General features: G+C 48.1%; 1 protein-coding gene across 1 annotated transcript in view; it reads left to right on the top strand.

Annotated features, from left to right (window-relative positions):
• Window positions 1-23,196, top strand: part of arfgef3 (ARFGEF family member 3) — a 41,767-nt gene that overhangs the window by 14,458 nt on the left and 4,113 nt on the right. The window contains exons 7-31 of the mRNA XM_036547195.1: window positions 135-180; window positions 477-561; window positions 1,183-1,287; window positions 1,484-1,811; window positions 2,863-2,975; window positions 3,873-4,795; window positions 6,938-7,104; window positions 8,130-8,295; window positions 8,813-8,920; window positions 9,396-9,611; window positions 10,613-10,720; window positions 11,214-11,364; window positions 12,074-12,367; window positions 13,705-13,838; window positions 14,432-14,577; window positions 15,233-15,412; window positions 16,072-16,213; window positions 16,642-16,764; window positions 17,027-17,130; window positions 17,324-17,468; window positions 18,733-18,861; window positions 19,690-19,866; window positions 20,223-20,337; window positions 22,147-22,249; window positions 22,785-22,916. Coding sequence (XP_036403088.1) covers window positions 135-180; window positions 477-561; window positions 1,183-1,287; window positions 1,484-1,811; window positions 2,863-2,975; window positions 3,873-4,795; window positions 6,938-7,104; window positions 8,130-8,295; window positions 8,813-8,920; window positions 9,396-9,611; window positions 10,613-10,720; window positions 11,214-11,364; window positions 12,074-12,367; window positions 13,705-13,838; window positions 14,432-14,577; window positions 15,233-15,412; window positions 16,072-16,213; window positions 16,642-16,764; window positions 17,027-17,130; window positions 17,324-17,468; window positions 18,733-18,861; window positions 19,690-19,866; window positions 20,223-20,337; window positions 22,147-22,249; window positions 22,785-22,916 — 4,440 coding nt within the window. The remainder of the gene's footprint in view (window positions 1-134; window positions 181-476; window positions 562-1,182; window positions 1,288-1,483; window positions 1,812-2,862; window positions 2,976-3,872; window positions 4,796-6,937; window positions 7,105-8,129; window positions 8,296-8,812; window positions 8,921-9,395; window positions 9,612-10,612; window positions 10,721-11,213; window positions 11,365-12,073; window positions 12,368-13,704; window positions 13,839-14,431; window positions 14,578-15,232; window positions 15,413-16,071; window positions 16,214-16,641; window positions 16,765-17,026; window positions 17,131-17,323; window positions 17,469-18,732; window positions 18,862-19,689; window positions 19,867-20,222; window positions 20,338-22,146; window positions 22,250-22,784; window positions 22,917-23,196) is intronic.

Here is a 23,196-nt window from a genome sequence, read left to right as displayed (position 1 = left end):
TGTCTTTATTGTGACCGTGGGAGATGCAGGGTGGTGAAACCCTGCGAGAGAGAGAGAGAGAGAGGAGAGAGAGGAGAGAGAGGAGAGAGAGAGAGAGAGAGAGAGCTAAATGTTCTCTGTGTCTGTTCCTGCAGGCAATGGATGGAGAGGAGGGGTCGGTGCCCACACCCCACCGCAGAGGTACTTCCTGTCATTTGAGTCAGGGCCATCCCTCATGGGGAAAATGCCCTTCCTCTGAGAGTAATGGCTGTCTTTATGGAGCAGTAATCTCGGGTGGAAAAGCAGGCGGCACTTCCTGGAAGGCTGGGGGATGCATGCAACTCCCCCAACCCCCAACCCCCAACACAGCCTCTGGGCCTGCCAGTCACTGCCCCCATGAGGAAACAGGAAGGGGTGGGGGGGTGTTAGTCTTGGTGTTGAATTATCTTTGCCCGTCTGTGATCTCACGCAAATGACATTGCTTGCTCTCTTTTCAGACGTCTCCCCGACCAGCGAGTCTCTGAGCGAGGACATCGTGACAGTGCTCACAGTCTTCTGTGAGAAGCTGGAGGGCGTGGCCAGGTAAGCAGCTCCTCCCACAGAGGAGGGCCGGATAATGTACTCCGGACCAAAACCGATGCTCCACTGGGAAGGCAGAACCAATCAATCACAGATCAAAACGCCCTGTGTTCTTGCAGAAAGCATACATACTCTGCGGGGCAATTTGAACCTGTCAAAATCTGTCATGTCTGTCTTAGTTTGTCTGAGGTTACTGTGTCGGTGGGGGATGTGGCATTTTACACTAACCTTTTACAACTAATGTAAGGCTATTTATGTGAGACTTATATAGAAATCATGCTTTTTACTGATTTTATAAAAAAACATTTTGGCTATGTTTTTGTCTAGGTGATGAGCAGCAGCCATTGTATGCCAGAACATTATCCTCAAGTGAATTGAGTTGGAGACGTTTTTTAATTGGTCTGTCAGCAAAGTTTGGAAATTCAGGGTTAATGTTAGAAGGGGCTGATATATTTCGAATCCATTATCCATTTACAGATGGGCCTAAAGCGCAGCTTCAGAAGAATGTTGTGGGATTATTATATGGCAGTTTTTGCTATTAAAACAGCTGCTCCCTGGTATTTTCCAGCTTTAAAGAGCCCAGTGCTGAGGCAGGCGTTGAGTCTGTCTGTGTTCTTCCCACAGTGAGAACCAGTTACTGCAGCTGCTCTACCTGGAATGCATTCTCTCCATGCTCAGTAGCTGTCCTCCCACAATGCACCTGCACAGAGGCTTCACAGACCTTATATGGTAAGACTCCTCTCTGCGCTTTACCTTCCCGTGAAGCTCACTTTAAATCAAATGTTAACAGCGGTGGATCCGGCTGTGGTTTCTGGTAGTGGCCTCGAATTGTGTTGAAAACGTACAGCTCCAAATGTTAAAGGGTTTGTACTGCAGTCAAATATGAGACCCCCCTCCCGACCCCCCATCCGGCTTGTTCCCTCAGGAAGCAGCTGTGTCCATCGCTGGTGGTGATCATGGGTAACCCCATGAACGACAAAACTATCACCTCTGCTCACGGAGGGGGGTCCTCCCAGGAGACGGACCCCCCCTCGGTGGGGGTGTCGGACCAGGGTCGGGGGTCGGGGTGCTCCTCCAGCGCCCCCACCCTGATCGGGCCGGTGGCTCGCACCATCTGCTACGTGGCGGCGGAGCTGGTGCGTCTGGTGGGCCGGGTGGAGTCCATGAAGCCGGTGCTGCAGTCCCTATATCACCGCATCCTGCTGTACCCTCCTCCCCAGCATCGGCTGGAGGCCATCAAGACCATGAAGGAGGTGAGAGCCAGTCACGTACTGCAATGGTCCTCTCCAATCACACGCTGCAATGCTTCTGTCCAATCATATACTGGAATGCTACTGTCCAATCATACCCTGCAATGCTCCTGTCCAATCACACACTTCAATGTTCCTGTTCAATCACACACTGCAGCAGTCCTCTCCAATTACACACTGCAATGCTCCTGTCTAATCACGCTCTGCATTACTCCTGTCCAAAATCACATTGCAATAGTCCATTCAAACACTGCAACGGTGTGTCTTCAGAGCTGTAATAGCACAGTACACTCACTGAGATACTAAAATGTATTAAATAGTATACAGTCCATTCTGATGTGAATAATTTTCATAAGGCAAATTGGATATCACATGAAGAACACATTTTCTTGCAAAGCTGGTGTGAATTGGGCATAACACGGCTGAGTAAACACACTACCCACGCACCTCAGTCTCTGTACAGCATGAGTGTTGCTGTGATCTCTGCTTTAACCTCTGCTTTCACGTTTTGCATACAACTTTGTTGCGTCTAACTGCAATAAGTGGCAAGGGTTTCAAGTATTCTGCTCACGGCATTGTAGCAATAAAACTGTTTAACTCCTTCCCCTTCTCTCGTGGGAAGATCACCATATAATCCTTTGTAGTGCAAGAACTTCATAAGTGCAGTTAATTGTGGAACCTCTTACGTGTAATAACTGTATAAGTACAATAAGCTCATTTAGTGCAGTTTCAGTATGTTATTTTATTGTTGCACTACTTTAGTTTAATCTTACATGTATGAATACCTGGTACCTGCATTTTTAATTGTTCTATTGTTTTAAGTTGTCTGCTTCTGTTATCCCACATCCTTGACTGTTGGAAAAGCAATTTCCTTTTTGAATTAAGATAAGGTAGGGTGGTACTTTATTATCTTAGTGGTGGTACTGGAAGTGGTCTATAGAAGGTCTGCAAATACTGCCCAGACCAACCAGCCCCTCCTCTGAAAGTGATGTTCACCTGTGTCCCTGAGTATGTCCCCTGGGAGGGTAACCTAAATCACTTGTCTTGTACACAGATCCTGGGAAGTCCAGAGCGCCTGTTTGACCTGGCAGGGCCTTGCGTCACCGAACCCGAGTCCAGGAAACGGTCCTTCTCCAAGAGGAAGTCCCACCTAGATCTGCTCAAACTGTAAGCAAGCTAATCAAACAGTTCTTAACAGTTCAACTTGTAAGATCTGGTAAAATCAGGCTACACTTCTTATCCTGAAATAGGGTCATAAGACACGAGGTTGCAGCCTATACAATGATTAGGGCTGTCTGTGGTGGTGTAATGGGGGCTCACACAACCCCTTAAGGGTTACATTAAATTGCATTACATTCATTTAGCAGACGCTCTTATCCAGAGTGACTTCCAGCACAAAAGAACAGAAGTTTATCCATTCAAGTGGAATGAACAAGTTGAATGTCAGACCAAGCTAACAACACTCCCAGACCAGTGAGTGTGAGCATAACACTATTCAAGCCCTACCGCAAGTTAACTTGTGCAACCTGACTGGACAGAGGAAGCCAAATGTACTACCATACATTCCAGTCACTAGTTCACAGAATCCAAAACACCTTGCAATACTACACATAAAGTAAACAGCAAGTAACACAAGTAGCAGGTGTTAGGGGGCAGGGACTGAGGTGGAACCGAGATGCAGTCTGAAGAGGTGGGTCTTCACCCTATCGGAAGATGGGCAGTGATTTTCCTGTCCTGATCCCCATGGGTTGGATTAAAAGATCTTTGGTGCCATCCAGCACCCTTCAGGATGGCAGTGTAGCATAGTGGTAAGGAGCAGGACTCGTAACCGAAAGGTTGCCGGTTCGATTCGCTGCTGGGGCACTGCTGCTGTACTCTTGGGCAAGGTACTTGAGCCAAAATCGCCTCAGTAAATATCCAGCTGTGTAAATGGATAAAATTTAACCTATGTAAGTCGCTGTGGATAAGAGCATCTGCTAAATGACAATAATGTAATGTAACGCCTATCAGCAGGATCAGATTGGCTAATAAGCGCTGTGGGCGTGGTCCGTGCGTGTGCCGCAGGGTGATGGACGGCATGACAGAGGCCTGCGTGAAGGGCGGGATCGAGGCCTGCTTCTCGTCGGTGTCGTGCGTGTGCGCCCTGCTGGGGTCTCTGGACGAGCTGAGCCAGGGGCGGGGCCTGCAGGCGGAGCAGGCGCGGCTGCTGCTGCGGCGGCTGGACGAGCTGAAGGACGGGCCCGAGTCAGCCCGCGAGTCCATGGAGGTGAACGAGGCCGACTTCCGCTGGCAGCGGCGGGTGCTGTCCTCCGAGCAGGCGCCCTGGGAGCCGGCGGGTACCGAGCGCAGCCCTGACATCAGCATCAGCGTCACCACGGACACCGGCCGGACCACGCTGGAGGGGGAGCTGGGCACCACCACCCCCGAGGACTGCGGGGGGGAGCCCCGCCTCCCGTCCCCGTCCTCCTGCGACCCCGACCCGCCCCTGCCGGGGAGGGACGCGGGGGCAGAGCCCTGCGGCCAGCCGGACGTGGTGCAGCGCAGCCACGCCCTGGTGTACCCGGACATCACCAATTTCCTGTCGGTGGAGTCGCGGGCCCGCTCCCACGGCTCCCGCTACAGCGAAAGCAACTTCAGCGTGGATGAGCAGGACCTGTCCCGCACCGAGTTCGACTCCTGCGACCAGTACTCCATGGCCGCCGAGAAGGACTCCGGCCGCTCAGACGTCTCAGACATGGGCTCGGACAACTGCTCGCTGGCCGACGAGGAGCAGACGCCCCGGGACTGCCCCGGTCACCGCTCCCTGCGGACGGCCGCTCTGTCGCTCAAGCTGCTGAAGAACCAGGAAGCGGACCAGCAGAGCGCCCGGCTGTTCGTCCAATCGCTGGCCGGCCTTCTGCCACGCCTCCTGGGCCTGGCCACCTGCGCGGAGGTGGACATCTCCCTGCAGAACTTCTCCTCCACCTTCTGCTCTGGACTACAGGCAGGTAGGACCTTCACACCCCTTCTAATTCTAACTCACAGTTCCATGACAATAATCGCATCTAAAGTCAGTTATAATGAATTGCTGATTAACTGGTTCTGGAATTCTGAATTTAAATATTGAATAGCAGTTAAAGACGTGAGTAAATTAAACCACAAATTGTTTATTTGCCTGCTTTTTAAGTGATCAAATTAAGTTTATATAAAAAAGTATGACTATGGATTGGTTCGTGTGGAAGGATAGAAATGTCTGCATGCTTCGAATGAGTACCTTAATGGTCATGGTCTTTTTCAGTTAGTCTTGCTGGATTGACACTTTAATTCCCTGTTTAAAAACGTTGATTGAGGATTTCCATAAACGTCTCATAATATCCTTGTTCCATAGCCATTTCATAAAGTATTTCAGGTGTGTGATATATGTGCACATTATTGACTTGTCTCAGGTTCAAAATCGTTTCCATTGATTCCGTGTCTGTGTGTATTGCTATAAATTACAAGCAGTAAGTCACAGTGTTGGATACTGTTTGACCGAATTGGCGTATCCACTTAGTGGGAACTGTTAAAGGATCCATTGCTTCTCTGCACTGTAAAGACAGTACTGCAGCATAGAACTGTCACAGAATCCTTGATTTTCAAAAATAAGAAACAACAGCTTAGGCCTTTTTACAGGTGGTTAATGAGATGCTTTCTGGATGTCCTTTAACCTTGCCCTGCGGGCATTTTTACGTTAAGGTTGCTGGGCACTGGCAGCAGTAGGAACTCGTGAATGCCGTTGATAACATCACAGCATATTGGAAACCTTCTCCTCTGTAGGGTCATTCCTCTCCTCAAAAAGGTAGTTTAGTTGACAAACAGAAAAGGTTGCGTGAAAAGGGAAAAAAAGAAAAAATTCTCGCCTCACAGTTGTTGATGGAAAGTTGTTCGGTGTCAGACAAATGGCTATAGTCTGGCCTTGGCCTTGCATGTCATCTGTGACTCTGGGCACTGCTCAGGACCGTCTCTCACAGCCCCAGCGGAGTGCCAGGTTGCAGTGTTCTGTCAGTGAGAACACAGCCTTCTCAAGGCCCATCTGTCAGGCCCCACATCTCCGGGTCAGTGATAATCAGCGGAAATGCATCAGGAGGGAGAGTGCTTAACGTCAGGGACAGATGTGGAACAGGTGTGTCAGTCCAAGGCAGGGCCTTGAAATCAGGAGACAAGAGAAAGAGTGGCGACTATTATCCCTGAGCTGAATGCTGGTCTGGAGCTTAGCAGTGGGGGAAGCATGGTCATTCAATGAGACATGCATGGTGATACAGGGGTCACAGCAGAAAGGCTGTAACATTCATATCAGCAACTTCAGCCTGAGACCTGAAGGCTGAATCCACATTAAGCCAACAGGTGTAGAGGGCACAAGGTGGAAACACACTCCCAAAACCTAGAACACCTTTCAGGAGATGTAGAAAGAGAATGGCAAGAATCATATTTAAACTCACTGTTATGAAATAGAGTTATTTTTTGTCTGGACAGTCAGGACTCACTGACTCACAATGGACTCAAAATGGGAGATTTTTTGATTAAACATTGTGGCCAGTTGTACTCATGAATAATTACAACTGAGAGAAAGCAGGAGCTGGGCAGTCCTATTAGCTAGCATCATTATTTAGTCTGTTTCTTTTCCTGTGTTGTGGGATACTGAGAAGCTGTAGCCTTTGGGCACGCTGTAGAATGCTTGCTTTATTCCTCCTACTCTGTGAAGTCACAATTTGAAAGATACCTGGCTAAAATTACTGGTGTCTCAAGTACTGATATTTCAAAACTTAGAAATCATACCATTTGGCAGAAGGGAAGTCTTGTTGTTGCTGATGTCAATCATTGCTTACCATACTGTTTTGTAAAATTGTTGTCCAAATGGCAGTATCCCTAACCCTAACCCTAACCCTAACCATGTGTAGAAAAAGGTCAGAGTCAGGCAAAGCTTCATACCAGCTGCCATATATCTTAAATTGTGTGAAATTGCATTGTCTCGTGGGGTTTGCTGTTGTCTCTAATGAGCTGTGAAATGCACTTTTTATGTGAGGACGGTATACTGGGAGGGGAGGTTTTACACCTCTCGTGTAGTAGCGGTCGGCACAGTGTGCACCTGTGGCGTTTCTTTACCTGTGCAGGTGGCATCCATTCTCCAGGGCTGGAGGGCGGCGGAGGCCTGAGCTGCCAGGCCCTGATGAACGCCGACGGCCTGTACCTGGTCTCCTACTACGCCCTTCTGCTCAACCTCAAGCTCTGCTGCTGCGACTACTACCGCAGGAAGCCCTCTCCCGTGCTGGTCAGCCTGGTACGCTCCGAGCATCCTCACACCCGCACCCCCCCGTGCGCTCGAAGGCTCAATGGAGTCATTATCCGGGCGATTATGAATTCACTCAGTGAGGGGGGGGGGGGAATTATTTCTGTTCACAAAAAAAAAAAAAAAAAAAAAAATCCATAAAAGGCTTTCTATACCAGAGTCTGAGCGTGGCCAAAACGTCTATCTTAATAACTGTAATAAACAATATAAATGTCAGTAAAATGCAGATGCTGAAGGTTTTTTCCCCTCATCACAGCAGCATCTGAGGTTTTCTTGGCTTGCCTCGCCGTTGGAAGCAAAGCAGCGCTGAATGCATGTCACAGCCCATGCAGTTATCGGATTTGGCAGGCTAGCGCTAAGCTTTTCTGTACCGGGGAACATCACAATCTGTGTCCTTACACGGCTTGTCACTCTGTCAGAGGGTGTCTTTGGTCTTCTATCCTCGTGTTCGCCCTGCTGGATTAATTGGCCGAGCTGTTGTTGGCCGTTTGTCCTTTTGGATCGAGTGTCAGCGACAGGAACAACGTTGCAGCCACCTTGATGCCGTCTCTGAGGGTTATCTCCACCAGCCTCCCCTCAGACGAGCTTGCAGGAGCCTTGAGTCTTTAATTCCCACAGGAACTAACACTGAAACGGAAGCAGAAAATTACGAGTAAAAGCTTAAAGGGCCTGGAAGGGACCGTGTCAGAACAGAATTAGAGGTCTGCAAGCACAGTGAGCAGGCCTTCATCATTAAGGCTGAATCTTTCTGCAATGCATCTCAAACAGCAATGCTTCCTGGCATGACCTGTGCCTTTGTATTTACATGCACAAATGCCCAGAGGCACATGCACACACACATACACACGCATGCACACTGGCACACACACACACAAATACTCACACACATACACACACACGCACACATATGCACAGATGAACACATGCACACGCACACACTCACACACACACACCCTCTGCTGGTGTCCCCTGTGTCCGTAAGGCCCAGGATGTGACGGTGCTTCTCTCCGCTGCAGAAGGAGTTTGTGCGACAGATCCAGAGCAGTGGTGTGCTGGTGGTGCTCTCTCAGGCCTGGATCGAGGAGCTCTACCACCAGGTGCTGGAGAGGAACCTGCTGGGAGAGGCGGGCTACTGGGGGACCCCCGAGGAGCACTCTCTGCCTCTCATCACCATGCTCACAGGTGAGGCAGGAAACAGGGGCTCCCTGCTTTGTGATGTCATAGGTAAGGCAGGAAACACAGGTTCCCTGCTTCAGGATGTAATAGGTTGGACAGGAAATAGGGGCTGCCAGCTTTTTGAGGTCTCTTTTTGAGTTCTATATTCAGCAGAAGCTCCACGTACTTAACCCAGAGATGCAACCAAAAATAGAAGTGCTTTCTGGGTGTTCTGTACCTGGCATGCTTTGTGCCTTTATTTTTTAATAGAAATTTCTATCACTGCAGCTGCTTAGCTCAACAGTTTAATCAGCAGCCATAACCCATGAGTCAGCCCAAGGAGGAACACAGAGGACACGGCCTCCCTCATGATAAATGGTCTCTTATTAAACCTGAATACTGCCTGCCCCTTGTTACTGATATCATTCCACACGATACACCGCTGTTACGGCCGGGGCCTCCTTTCCTGTGTCCTCAGCCAGGCCCCGTTGTGGTCCTGCAGAGGTTGTAACACTAGCCCGTCTCTCCTTTTCCCACCCCCCAGACATAGACGGGCTTGGCAGCAGCGCCATCGGGGGCCAGCTGATCCGCCAGGCCTCGGCGCAGTCCCCCTTCTGCTGCGACAAGAGCGCCAGCGACACCGTCATGGCAGGTGCGTCCCGCCTCCCAGACGGAGTGAGTCACCGCGGCTCCCCTCGCGCTGCTCAGGCACCGGCACGTGTACCCTTCCCCCGCGTTGCCACGGTAACCGCCCCCTTAACGCTCCCCGCGTGGATGTGCTCCTCCCCGGCCTTTTGATGATGAGTATTTGACAAGGGCTTACGTTCACGCAGAGGGATGGAAGGATGGTAAACGGATAAGAATATACAATAGACAATAGGTAATAGAAAATAAATAGATCCAAAAGAGAACATTTCCAAGTCATTTCTGATGCTTTTTTTGCTGTAGTAGTGTCCTGCTGTTCACTGCTGTGGCCAGGATGTTTCACCAACCAAACTCTCCATCGGTTCTCTGGTTGACCAAAGAGGGTCAAACTGATTGCTTATGAGGCCTGTCAGTGGAAATCCGATGCATGCCAACATCATTCTTTGTGATACTCTCCTGACTTCTGATTGGTCCTGTGGCAGGCAAGGTGTTTGCACGCTACATTCTGACTGGCTGCTGGAAGAACCTGATCGACACCCTGTCCACGCCTCTGACGGGGCGGATGGCGGGTAGCTCGAAGGGCCTGGCCTTCATCCTTGGGGCGGAGGGTGTGAAGGAGCAGAACCAACGGGAGCGTGACACCATCTGCCTGAGCCTGGATGGCCTGAGGAAGGCCGCACGCCTCAGCTGCGCGCTAGGTAACCATCTACCTGAGGAAGGTAGCCTGACTCACCTGTGTACTAGGTAACCATCTACCTGAGGAAGGTAGCCTGACTCACCTGTGTACTAGGTAACCATCTACCTGAGGAAGGTAGCCTGACTCACCTGTGTACTAGGTAACCATCTAACTGAGGAAGGTAGCCTGACTCACCTGCACTAGGTAACCATCTACCTGAGGAAGGTAGCCTGACTCCCCTGCGCTAGGTAACCATCTACCTGAGGAAGGTAGCCTGACTCCCCTGCGCTAGGTAACCATCTACCTGAGGAAGGTAGCCTGACTCACCTGCGCTAGGTAACCATCTACCTGAGGAAGGTAGCCTGACTCACCTGCGCTAGGTAACCATCTACCTGAGGATGGTAGCCTGACTCCCCTGCGCTAGGTAACCATCTACCTGAGGAAGGTAGCCTGACTCACCCGGCTATTCAACTGCAGGCTAGGTAACCATGTACCTGAGAAAGGTGTAATATTGACTCAATTGAAATTGCTAAGTGTAATTTCAGTGTAAAAACCTTCTACAATTCTCTCCAGCAGTAGATGGCACTGTTTCTTCCTTGATCTGTCTGAAGCATTTTCTCCAGCCTCCAGCCCACTTGACTCCACCAACTTCGCTGCAAGAAATGCTGTTATGTTACAGTGATCAAGACTCTCAAACAATATGTCTCTTCCCCAGACATATGTTCTGACTGCTGAAGCCTTTCCTTTGCAGTTCACTGGATGTGGGATTTATACTGTGGGTCCCTTTAGATTCATGTTCCGTACTGATACATATAATCAGAGCTCCATCTAAAATGAAAATTAAGACATGAATTCATAAGTCCTAAGCATTACTTTCAGACCCTCCTTCCACAGTGCAAATGTTTTAGGTTTTTATCCATGATAGTTTATTCTGTTCATTATGACTGCCTGGATTCATAGTGATAAAGTGCACTTGACCTCTCTTTGACCTCCAATGACCCCGTGTGACCTTTTGACCTCCAGGTGTGGCAGCAAACTGCGCCTCCGCTCTGGCCCAGATGGCAGCCGCTTCCTGCGTGCAGGAGGAGAAGGAGGAGAAAGAGGCTGAGACTGGGGACGCCATTGCACAAGGTACTCCTGAACAACCGAGGACATATGTGTCTGACTCTGCTCGGTGGGTAATATTCTACCTGAGCCTGGATGGGCGGACCCTCTCCCTGCACCCAGGAAGGGACAGGAAATGTGTCCAATAGGCAGAGTGTTACACAACATGGCATGTGATTGACTGCTGAGTGGGCCATTCATGCTACAGCTTTTCGCTTCACTTCACTTGTAAGGAATTAGATGGGGTATGTTGTAATCTACGTAGTGGCTGCATAAACTGAACCTACCGCTCTTAGATGTTTGCCTCTAGTAGTAGCCGCAAGCTTTCCAATTGTTTCCTATGCAGTGCTGTTTCTAAGCCAGGGGACGGCACTGGCTGTATTGAGGCCGTACTCATCGCTAGATACACACTGGGATGAGATGCACAGACAGGGCCGGTGGTGCTGTGACGTACTGGTGCCTGCAGCGCCCCCCTCAGGCGAGAGGCTGAACTGCAGTTTATGTGTGTGTGTTTACACAGTCAAGCAGCGGGTGGAGCAGAAGCTGGAACAGATGGGGCGCCCTCAGGGGGTACGCCTGCACACGGCGCATGTGCTATGCATGGATGCCATCCTCAGCGTGGGGCTGGAGATGGGCAGCCACAACCAGGACTGCTGGCCACACGTGTTCCGGTATGCAGCACCTCACACCGCCACGTCTGCAGGCCGCTGTCTTCACCTCACAATCTCACATATGTATGCTTAGACTGTTAAACCTCCACCTGGAAATATCTTAATATCTTCATAAAGAAGCCAGGACGTAAGTAAGTCACATAAAAAAGCTATGGCCATAGAAATGTAATGCCCTTGTAGTTGTCACTGGGCGTAACACTGGGCGTGTTTATGAGATTTGTGGCTATTTTCTGTAGTGTTTACTGCAAAGCTTTATATAAAAGCTTTATAAGCTATAGCTATAAGACTTATAAGCTATAAATATATAATTTTAAATAAATTATAAATCTATAAAGGTTTATTCTTGCTTAAGAATAATGTTACTAACCTGAGTGTGGCAGTAGTTTATAGGTGTAACTCAAGGCAATGCTTTTGGCTCTGACTTAGCAGCCCTAGAAATAGTAATGTCCATCACTCACTCAGTCACACACTGACTCACTCACTCACGTGGCCATTCACTCTCGCACTCACTCATCCATACACTTGTTTAGTCATACACTCACTCAGTCACATATAGTCACTCACTCACTCACTCACTCACCCACTAACTTATGTATCAACTCACTGTGAGTGAGCAGCTCCCCCAAGGTCAATACAGTACCTTCCACCTACCACTAGATGGCACTAATAGGGAATCTTCCTCATGTCACTGTGTGGTTAATCCGGGCAGGGTGAGCGAGTACGTCAGCTCGCTGGAGCACACCCACTTCAGCGACGGCAGCTCCCAGCCGCCCCTGCCCATCACCCAGGCGCAGCAGGCGGTGGATCTGGGCCTGGAGCTGAGCGCCGACTGCAGCCCGGAGAGGGAGCTTCCCCTGAGCCACCCCGTTATCCAGCCGCTCTCCGTCCAGGAGCTGCTGAAGGAGAGCGGGCGCGGCAAGGCCTTCGACCTGCGGGGGGGCAGCCTGCTGAGCGGGGCTGGGGCCGCCAAAGCCGTCTGCGCCCTCTCCACCCAGGCGGACAGGTACAGAGCGGAACTCCACCCCCCCGCCCCCCCCCCAAATCTGCAGGGGCTTTCAGTTAATCGTGTCAATTCTGTTTGATATAATGCTGTTAATTAGCGTTGAGACATAACACGTCTCAGATAGAATTTCGTATGGCCAATTCATTGGATGTCCAATGGAAAAACCTCACATGTAATAAAACATTATATAAACAATATGAAATTTATGCACTGGAGGGAAGGCACCATTAAAAACTTGCACTGGGTTGGTGATGAGTTTGTTGTCAGTTTTGTGGTTGGTGCAGAGATCCTGTTAATGACTGCCTGTGTAAAAATGCGTTGCTTTCCAAAACTAGTCATTAATATCTTAATCTTACCACCACCGAAACTGCGGTTTGCTCTACATTGACAGATTTATAATCCCAGATTAGCAGGGGTGCGTGCATTCGATGTTGCTTGCTTTATTACCTTTCAGCTCTGCGTCATTGCTTGTGCTCAGATTATCTCAGTGCTCCTGCACGTTATGATGCTGCCCTCACAGCAGACATGTCTGCAGAGTCTCCCCTGTCTGACAGAATACAGGGCTCAAAACATGTTAATTATTTAAAGGCCTGCATTTTACGGCCTTCCCGTGAGGCCGTTCCGGGCAGGATAACTCATTTTATGGCCTGATGGCCCATAATGCATCACACGGCTGTAGTGTATTAAACTGTCTGCTGCCAAGCGAGGGGCTGTGGCCTGCCTCAGTGACCCTTTGAGTTTACTGCAGAGTGCCCATGCTAACCTTGCTAACCTAGGCCTTGATAACACCCATGTGAGAAGCTCTATCTTCTGTGGATTAACATGCATGCATTTGAAAGATTAAAAACTACCTTGTGGTGATGGCCACTTTCGCAAAGCCTTATAATTAGAAAAAAAGAGTTGACGTAACTTCGCCAGTACATTTATGTAACGATTTACAGAATTGTCAGGCAATAAATCCTTTTAGTGAGTCAAACAAAAAAAATCAGTAATTGTTCTTCCAAAGAGTGGGTGCTGATTAGGTTATTGGGTACTGATTGGGCATTGATTTACTTACATTATGTCTTCGAAGCCTGTGTGACATCCTTGTACAGAATCACTTTAAAACAGAGTTTGTATGCTGAAAAACCAGGCTGAACATTAATGACTGATGACCTCTCCCAGGTTTGGGATTTGTTTTGCTGTGCCAGTTTAGTACAGTTTTTCAAATCTTCAAATGTTCATGAGTGATCATGACCTATGATGAAATAACTCTTCTAATGACAGTCTTGCGTAGGCCTCATAGAAACCTGTTGCTGTTGATTGCATTGACACATACAGCTGCTCTCTCCCTTTAGGCTGTTTGAAGATGCGGCCGGCAAGCTGAACCTGGTCGGGCTGGTGGGGTTCCTGCACCAGCTGAGAAAGGCCTCTCAGTCTCAGCTCTTTGACTCTGTCACCGAGACGGGGGATTACTCCTTAGCTATGCCAGGTATACTACCTTAAACATGTGGTTATTTCTTAGTTATGTCAGGTATACTACCTGAAACAGGGGATTACTACTTAGCCATGCCAGGTATATTACCTGAAACAGGGGATTACTCCTTAGCCATGCCAGGAATACTTCCTTAAACATGGGATTATTCCCCAACTGTGCCAGGTCTATTACCTTAAACAGGGGATTACTCCATAGCCCTGCTGAGTAAACTGCCAGGTTATTATTCAGTAGCCATGCCAGGCACTCCACCATAGACAAGTGACTCTACTCTGACTTGAGTTGTAGTTATAAACTGCCTACTGAAAAGAAGCTTTTAAAAACTATTTTGCCCAGATATTAGCCCCCAGCAGAATTATTGAGTTTGAGTGTGGGTAGTTTTTTACATTATTACTTAAAACTAAAATTCATGTTAACTAATATCTGGTAAATGCTCTATAATGTGTTTAAACCGACAGTATACTTTAACTTACAGGTTTGCTTTAGCTCTGACTATGAATATTGGGATATCAGCTAGCTCTTATGTAATGTGCCAGAAGTGAGTTTGAGAAGGCGCGGTTACCAAAGCAACCATGCTCGCCTCTTTAAAGGGGAGGCCAAATCGACGCAGGACCGGCGTAGCGCCCTGCACCTGTTTCGGCTTGGGGAGGCCATGCTGCGCATCGTCAGGAACAAGACCCGCCCCCTGCTGCACATGATGCGGGCGTGGAGCGTGGTGGCGCCCCACCTGGTGGAGGTAGGAGGGCATGCCGGCGTCACACCGAAACCCACCAGGAAGCTAGGGGATCATTTAATGTAGTCCCAAAGCAGAGGCATCTCTACTGGAACCATTATTCCAGTGCCAAAGCAGAGATATTTCTGCTGGGACCATTTAATGCAGTGCAAAGGAAAATACATTTCTGTTGGGACCATCTAATGCAGTGTCAAAGAAAAGACATTTCCCTTGCAATCATTTAATGTAGCGCCGCTCAGATCATTTAATTCCTTTTAAAGGCACAAAGACCTCCCACTTTCTTATGCAATCTACTCTCTCTCACGCTTTCCCTGTGTCAGAAACAATGTTAACACACTGTCATTCTAGCACTACTGTGCCAGGGCCCAAAGGCATGAAGCATCTGTCTTAAGCAGTGAGAGGTAGTTTTCAGAGGTACCTCTCAGTCAGGAAAAAGATGTATACATGGTGCACTAGGTACACCTGGTACTGCAATTTTGATAAGTTTCAACAAGGAGAGATGACTTCATGTCCCAGTAATGGCTAAACTGAGGCAGAGGAAGAACACTTTGCCCCTGCAGTCTCCTATTAACAGCAAGCCATGAAGCCAGAGCGCTCTTTTCTCCAATGGCATTGGGAGTGACGCCACGGTTCTGCCTCTGTCTCATACACACCCAAGGCTGCATGCCACAAAGAGCGCCATGTATCCCAGAAGGCCGTGTCCTTCATCCACGACGTCCTGACGGAGGTGCTGACCAGCTGGGCGGAGCTGCCGCACTTCCACTTCAACGAGGCCCTCTTCCGCCCCTTCGAGCACATCATGCAGCTGGAACTGTGTGACGAAGACGTTCAGGACCAGGTAATGCCCGTCCCGAAATCCTCCCCAAGCCTCCCTGCTCTGCCCTGTACCCACCCGGCCTGGTCTGCCACACCCTCCCCCCCTCGCCCCACCACACCACACCACACCCTCAGACCTCGCTGAGTGGGTACACTTTCACACATTGTGTTCGTTCACACATGAAAATATTCACTATATCATCAGTTTCAAATGGGTTTTAAGTCAGTGCATTTCCAAAGTAATAGGTTATGGATGGTCCATATTAAGAAAAGCTTCACGCGCTGTTTGTCTGCAATGTTGATTCAGGCCCCACTTAACGTATTTAAAAAGGCTGGCATTATTGCCTGCCGGTGTTATTGCCGTTGATAATGACTTATGTTTAGTGATTCACGTATTGAAAGGATTTGCAATGCCAGCAAGGGCCAGGGTTGCTTTTAGAGCTGAAGACAACCACAGAAGAATAACTGATCTGGCAACAGGTCATAACCTCAGTTTGTCGGTACTGTTTGTAAGTGCACTGCCGCAGAAGTGGCCTGTTGTTGTGGGAAACCATGTGACCGCTACAGGTTTCTCAGGTGATCACCTCATTAAGGGACGAGTATACTACTGTTGTCTTTAGATTCCAGGTGAATGATCCCAGGTCCTCACCTCCACCTGAAGCTAACACTTCCTCCCCACAGGTGATCACCTCCATTGGTGAGCTGGTGGAGATGTGCTCCCCTCAGATCCAGTCAGGGTGGAGACCTCTCTTCAGCGCCCTGAGGACCGTCCATGGGAACAAGACCGACATTAAGGACTACCTGGTCGGGGAGTACTCAATGGGTAATACACTAACATTATGGACTACTTGGATTGTTCCTTAGAATACTCTATGAGTAGGACACTTTCATCGAGTACTCTTTGGGTAAGGCAAGACTGGGTTTTGAGTCATTCCCTCTCTGTAACAAGGGGTATTTCATTTCACTGCCCTAGCCAATGTGCTGACACAGTGCACAAAGTATGCAATGTGAACATTACTTCTGTTGAACCATTTCAGTTATTCTATCTTTTTTGCACCACCCTGTCAGGCTTAATCACTCTCTGACCTTGAGCTTCTGATTAATGTTTGCTTCACTTTTCTTCTATTTGCTCAGCTTGTCTTATCGCAGGATGAAGTCCCAATTGTATGTAGATATATGAAATGTATCTGCATTTTGCAGCTGTGTCTGATAGCTGAATAAGTTGTGTGTTCCACCCTGCTGTGGTTATAGGGAAGTCTCAGGCGCCTGTGTTTGACGTCTTCGAAGCATTCATCAACACAGACAACATTCAGGTGTTCGCCAACGCAGCCACTGATTACATCATGTGCCTTATGAAGTTCGTCAAAGGTTTAGGTAAGTCACTGTGCAGATGTTTCCAGGTGAAGGTCCTGACGCAGCCTGTCCGCCACATGTGTTTTGTTTACCTGTTAATGGGAGTCAGATGTTGGATGATCAAAGGATCGTGACACTCACCTGATTGTGTCGCTGGGGCATTTCTGATACACATGAGAGTATTGATCTGCATCTTATGCCTGTTGTGGAGAGTGGTGTTTTTGATGCTGTGCTGTGCTGATTGTACTCTGTTGGAGTAAGGCTTTATTTTTCTTGTCCCCAGGAGAAGTGGACTATAAAGAGATTGGAGATTGTGTGCATGGAACTGGAATGAGCTCTACAGACCTGTGCCTACCTGCCCTGGACTACCTGAGGAAGTGCTCACAGGTGAGGAAGGAGGTGGGCCATGGAGGGCGTGGTCAGTGGGGTGCTGAAGGGGCCACCGTAGGGTGTAATATTGGGCACGGGCATCCATTCTGTCCTCTGCATGGGAGACGGAAGATCTGAAAGGAAAGGAAAGGTGGAGGTCTTGCCATGTGTGCCTGTTGAAGTCAATGCTTTAACGCCACTCTGTCCACAGCTGCTCACCAAAATCTATAAGATGCCCTCAAAGCCAGTGTTCCTGGGTGCCCGGCTGGCCAGCCTTCCCATGAGGGCCCAGGAGAGGTCTGTCAGCAGTGAGGATGGCATGGACTCCATCTTGGCAGAGTTTGATGATGACACAGGTGAGCTACAGAGCTACGACCAGGTGACTCTGTGTTTATGCACACTTGAGATGCAAGCTGACAACAACAGTAGGTGCAAGGATGGTGTGGCATTTAAACCGAAGTATAAAAATGGTGCTTGAAATCTATTGAAAATACTTATGCAAAAGGCACCAGCCAGTGAAACTCACAGATTGGCAAGGAGCAATGCCACCTGGTGCCAACTTCCTGCAAAACCATAACAAAGCCAAATCTTATAGTGGAAAAAATCCATTTGCTCCCTGAAATGTTTTGTGAGCAGTAAGACCTCCCAAACAGTACACTAAATAATCAGACACTCAGCACAGCAATGGGGACACTGTACTGTAGGAGTCATTATTCAAGGGAGATTTTGACTGTCTATCATGGTATCTATGACCATTAAAAGTACATATTGCTAAGATTATGAGTATAACCCTTGATTTCCTGGCCAAGATTGCAGTATGGTTTCCTGTGTTATACTTGTCGTTTAGTTGAAAAGTGCTTGGCTGTTCACCGTTAAGGAATGTGTTAGATGGTACAAAATTTCTGCATCATTTTGGATTCTGCATATCTCAGATTCTCCCATCAAATACGTGAACGTGGCCCAGAGGACCAGGCAGTACCTTGGACCCACCTACACACCTCCCACTGTTTTCTCAGAATGTGCTGTAGACTATTGTTTACCATGGCAACTGTCACTTTAACCCTGTGGTTTCAGGGGAAGAATTGCTAGTAGTATTTAAAATGTAGTTCATGTTCTTTTGGATTGGTTTCTGAAAACCAGACATTAACTGCAGTTCAGAGGCTCAGATGCTGACATATTTGGTGTTTTTTACTAATGCATTTATGATATGTTATTATATGTAATTTTGTGTAGGTAGTATTAAGTTTTTTGAGGTTTTACTGAAATTAGTGAAACCATGAATTGAGCAGGGTCCCTGGTGCATGTGGCCTTTACTTGCTGTTCATTGTTATGATAAATATACTTCACATTTCCTCTTCTCGATACCATTGCTGGGTGTGAGTTTTGGTGTGAACTTTCCCTCTTGATATCTGCTCAATTCACTTCCTGGAACAGTTAGGATGTGATTCCTGTCTCGCAAATCACTTACAATAACTCACTCATTCATTCAATACAATCACTCAATGCAATCACTCATTTAATATGACCACTCACTCAGTAGCCGCTGGAGGTGGCCTGTGTGATTGATGCTGAAGTCAGATGCCAGCTCTCTCTGACTCTCACCTGTTTGCGTCTCTGTAGGGCTGATCCAGGTGTGGATTCTCCTGCTGGAGCAGCTGACTGCGGCCGTGTCTACCTGCCCTCGGCAGCACCAGCCCCCGACACTGGAGCTGCTGTTTGAGCTGCTCAGGGAGGTCACCAAGATCCCAGGCAAGGCCCACACGCACACACCAGAACCCTGACACACACAGACCAGAACCCACACAGACACAGGCCCACACACGCACACCAGAACCCTGACACACACAGACCAGAACCCACACAGACACAGAGCCAGGCAAGGCCCACACACACAGACCAAAACCTATGCAAACACAGGCCCACATACACACACACACACACACCAGAACCCACACAGACACAGGTCCACACGCACACACCAGAACCCACACAGACATAGGGCCAGGCAAGGCCCACACACACAGACCAAATCCTATGCAAACACAGGCCCACATACACACACACACACACACACACACACACACACATACACACCAGAACCCACACAGACACAGGGCCAGGCAAGGCCCACACACACACACCAGAACCCTGACAGACACAGGTCTAGGCAAGGTGCACACACATGCAACAGTCCCAAAGCTCTGCTGCACAGAACCCATTAGTCCTGCTGGACAGGTGTGATCCTGCCTCTGTCCCATGAAAAATAAGACTTCTTTCATCCGTGGCCACTGAACAACAGAATGCACTTTCTTGAGTGAAAGCTGGAGAATATGGACCAAAGATGTTGTTCCCAGTCAGAGAGTTGGAAAGAATCAAAATACATTTGCCATTGACATTTCTACTTATCAAAATTCCAGTCATCTATTGTTTTTTATAAACTTAAGGCTCCTTGTTTTCAGGCCCCGCATTTGACGATGTACCTCGCTGAAAAAGGGCCTAATATTGATTTTTCAAAGCCCGCGACTCTGCCCGTGATTTCTCAGCATCGGGTGTCCGTTGTGTTCTCTCTGTTCCTAGGGCCTGGCTTCGCCATCTTCTCTGTGATCCAGCTGCTGCTGCCTGTGATGTCACTGTGGCTGCAGCGTAGCCATGGCGACCACTCCTACTGGGACATCGCGGCTGCCAATTTCAAGCACGCCATTGGCCTGTCCTGTGAGCTGGTTGTGGAGCACATCCACAGCTTCATCCACTCAGGTAGCGGACATTCTGAGTCCCCGCCCGTGAATAGGCCACTCAAAGACATATTTGTTGAATTTTTGATAATTGTAGGCTTCGTTCTGTGATAGACATGGGACTGTTACTGTAGCAATGTGTGAATTACTGACACTGGATCAGAATGTGTGTGTAGCGATGTTCATGTGAATTTATTATGTGCACTTACGCACCTTTTTGCTCTGCAAGCCATTCTGGATAACAACGTCTTGACGGTGGTTATGTGTAAATGTAAATTGTGCTGTAAACCCGTGCCATCGTGTGGTCTAGTGACACACTGGTGCCGTGATTGCCAGGTTTTCCCGTGTCTGCCCTGACTGTGCCTGCCTTTACCCCAGACATTGGGTACGAGAGCTTGATCAACCTGATGCTGAAGGACCTGTTCAAGCTGCTGGTGGCGTGTGTGTCGGAGCCAGCAGAGACCATCTCCAGAGTGGGCTGCTCCTGCATCAGGTCAGGCCTACCGAGGTTCCACTCTGCGCTGAGCTTCAGTTTTAGAGCTGCACTGCGCTGTACTGCTTGTCAGTTTCAGTACTGTACTGCACTGTGCCACACTTCAGTTTTAGAGCTGCACTGCGCTGTACTGCTTGTCAGTGTCAGCACTGCACTGCACTTCAGTTTTAGAGCTGCACTACACTTTAGTAGTATCTGCAGTACACTGCCCCTCAGTTTGAGCACGGCAGTGTACTGCACTTCAGTTTTAGTTAGTTTTTGCGCTGCTCTACACTTCAGCTCAGTTCCAGCTGAAGTATTCCTCAGAGGAAGTTCCATTGACCTTCACAGGCATAACATTGGCAACATAGCACATGAGTAGATTGAACAAAATGAAAAAAAAATGAATACAAAGAATGAATACAGTATAGAACAATTTTAGAAAAAAAAATGAAATTGGTGAAATTTGTGGTATAAAATCTTACAGAAAAATTACAGAAAACAAATATTTTGAATAATGTGAAGAATAAATACATCAGTAAAATACATAAACATTGCTGATTAAAACTACTCTAAAAATGGTAGAATAGTCAAAGTTGAACTTTGATTTCTTCCATTTTGTGTTGCAGTGCCAGCCACCACCGGTTGTGGCGTCAGCCAGGCAGTGTCATTCTCTACTTCTGCTTTTTAGCGCGGATAGCCCTCTGTGCTCGGCATAGACTCACTTCCTGTATTACATGCGGTCTCCTGTGGGAAACTGAAAAAACTGAGATTTCTCGTCATCAGCTTAGTGATCATCTGTCTCTATAGTATTGGCGATTTTAGACTCTTTTTAGGGGTGCTCAAGCACACCTAAATTTCATCTCAGCACCCCTAAATAATAATAATAATAATAGTAATGATAAATTATTATTATTATTATTTTCTGAAATCATTTTTAGCCGTCTAACATTAGATTTTGAGAACTTGTCTGTTAGAGATGGGACAAACAATTACAGGTTCAAATGGCTTTATTTAAACAGGTTTAAGTCTTTAAAAAAATTGTCTGTCTGTTTTTCCATAGATGGATATACAGAGTCAGGGTTTGTTCCAGTGCTTCAATTTACTGTCAATAAATGAACTGTAAATATGCCATAAAGCCCAATTCTATCAGAATAAGAAACATTGTGACTACTTTAACTAAAATAATAAAGTGCATCAGTTAGCTCCCTAGCTGACAACTGTGCAAGCAGACTAGCTCAGAAAGCTAAAATTAGCCGATAATCTCTAGCGAACTATGCCAGCTAACGTTCTTTGACACTATTCACACCATGGAGCTATAGCCAGACACCTTCTAAGGAAGGAATACACCACGATTGGTGGTGCAGTTCTGTAGAAATAAACCACGACAGGGTGGTGCGATGTTGCATGGTTGGTGGTTGGTTCATGTTGCAGAGTTCTTGTAGTGATGATATACAATGTTAACTGTAGATGCATAATCTTTGATTTTAGCTGGACTTTATGCCATGCCTTGCAGCAAATGCTCTGCCACTGTAAATGGTTGTTTTGACATAATAAACAAAAGGGTAAACTTGAATAGAGGATGAATACCAAAAATGTTAAGGGGTAGAACAACAGAGATGGCGTTCCCCATAAATCGCGTTAAGATTTTTAAGTCAAAATGGCTCACGATGATTATTGGTGATTGTTGGAAGCCATAATCGACTTCAAGCTGGCACGTCTTTTTAGTGAATGTAACAGCGCACGTCCTGGTGACTGCCCTGTCCTGGGCTGCCCTTCAGCATGGGCGTGTTTGTGGTGTGTGTGACCCGGCTTGTTCCCCTGGGGCAGGTATGTCCTGGTGACGGCTGGCCCAGTCTTCACTGAGGAGATGTGGAGGCTGGCCTGCTGTGCCCTTCAGGATGCCTTTTCTGCCACGCTGGAGCCCGTCAAGGTAACGAGCAGCAACCGTTTACATTTACATTTATTCATTTGGCAGATGCTTTTATCCAAAGCAACTTAGAAGTGAGGTAGAGTACAACACAAGCAAAAAGCCATATTAGAAGCGCTGCATGACCACGTTTCAGTAGTTGGCCAGACAAGGTACAAACCGGCTAGCAGAGATACAGAGATTTGAATTTTTCATAAGGGAAAACAAAGGTTACGACACATTGGAGTGCTTTAGGTGGTAGCGTTACAGGTGAGTGTGAAAGAGCTGTGCGTTCAGATGTTTCTTCTAGATAGTGAGGGACTCAGAAGATCAGATGGAGTGTGGAAGTTCATTCCACCATCGAGGAACAGCAAAGGAGAAGGAGCAACCACATCTTACTGAGGCACATCCACATCCACATCCACATCCACGCTTCACATACTGATCCTTCATTTGATTGAAGAACCCGTGGCATATTATCCCCTGCACCCAGACTGATACTAAGATGGTCCAGTGTATGTGAAAGTGATCCAGAAGGACTCTCTCTCTCTCTGGGCAGAACCTGCTGGCCTGTTTCCACAGCGGTTCCGACAGCTTTACAGGCGATGCCTGTGAAGTGAAGGTGGCCGCGCCCTCCCACTCACCATCTGCAGAGGCGGAGTACTGGAGGATCCGCGCCATGGCCCAGCAGGTGCAGCAGACAGAATCGCATGGTGCCCCTGGTGGGCTGGAGGTGTCATATCAAGTATCCTCAGCCATGTCGTCCATATTTCCGTGTGTGCTCATTATCAACCACTCTTCCCTGACCCGGGAGTAATTGCAGTTCCCATGTTACCATGCTACCATAAAATTTACTGAATCATTGTCTTTGTTTAACCATTTTCAGTGTGCCGTACAGCACCCCTCCAGATCAGAGAGTTAGTACTTTAGAGAGCTTGAAAGACTGCAGGCTGCCAGGACCAAGGCTGAGG

This window comes from Megalops cyprinoides, chromosome 15 (assembly GCF_013368585.1).
Source record: "Megalops cyprinoides isolate fMegCyp1 chromosome 15, fMegCyp1.pri, whole genome shotgun sequence".
Classification (NCBI taxonomy): domain Eukaryota; kingdom Metazoa; phylum Chordata; class Actinopteri; order Elopiformes; family Megalopidae; genus Megalops; species Megalops cyprinoides.
Note: the sequence above shows the minus strand (reverse complement) of the source record. Positions and strands in the feature narration are given on the sequence as shown.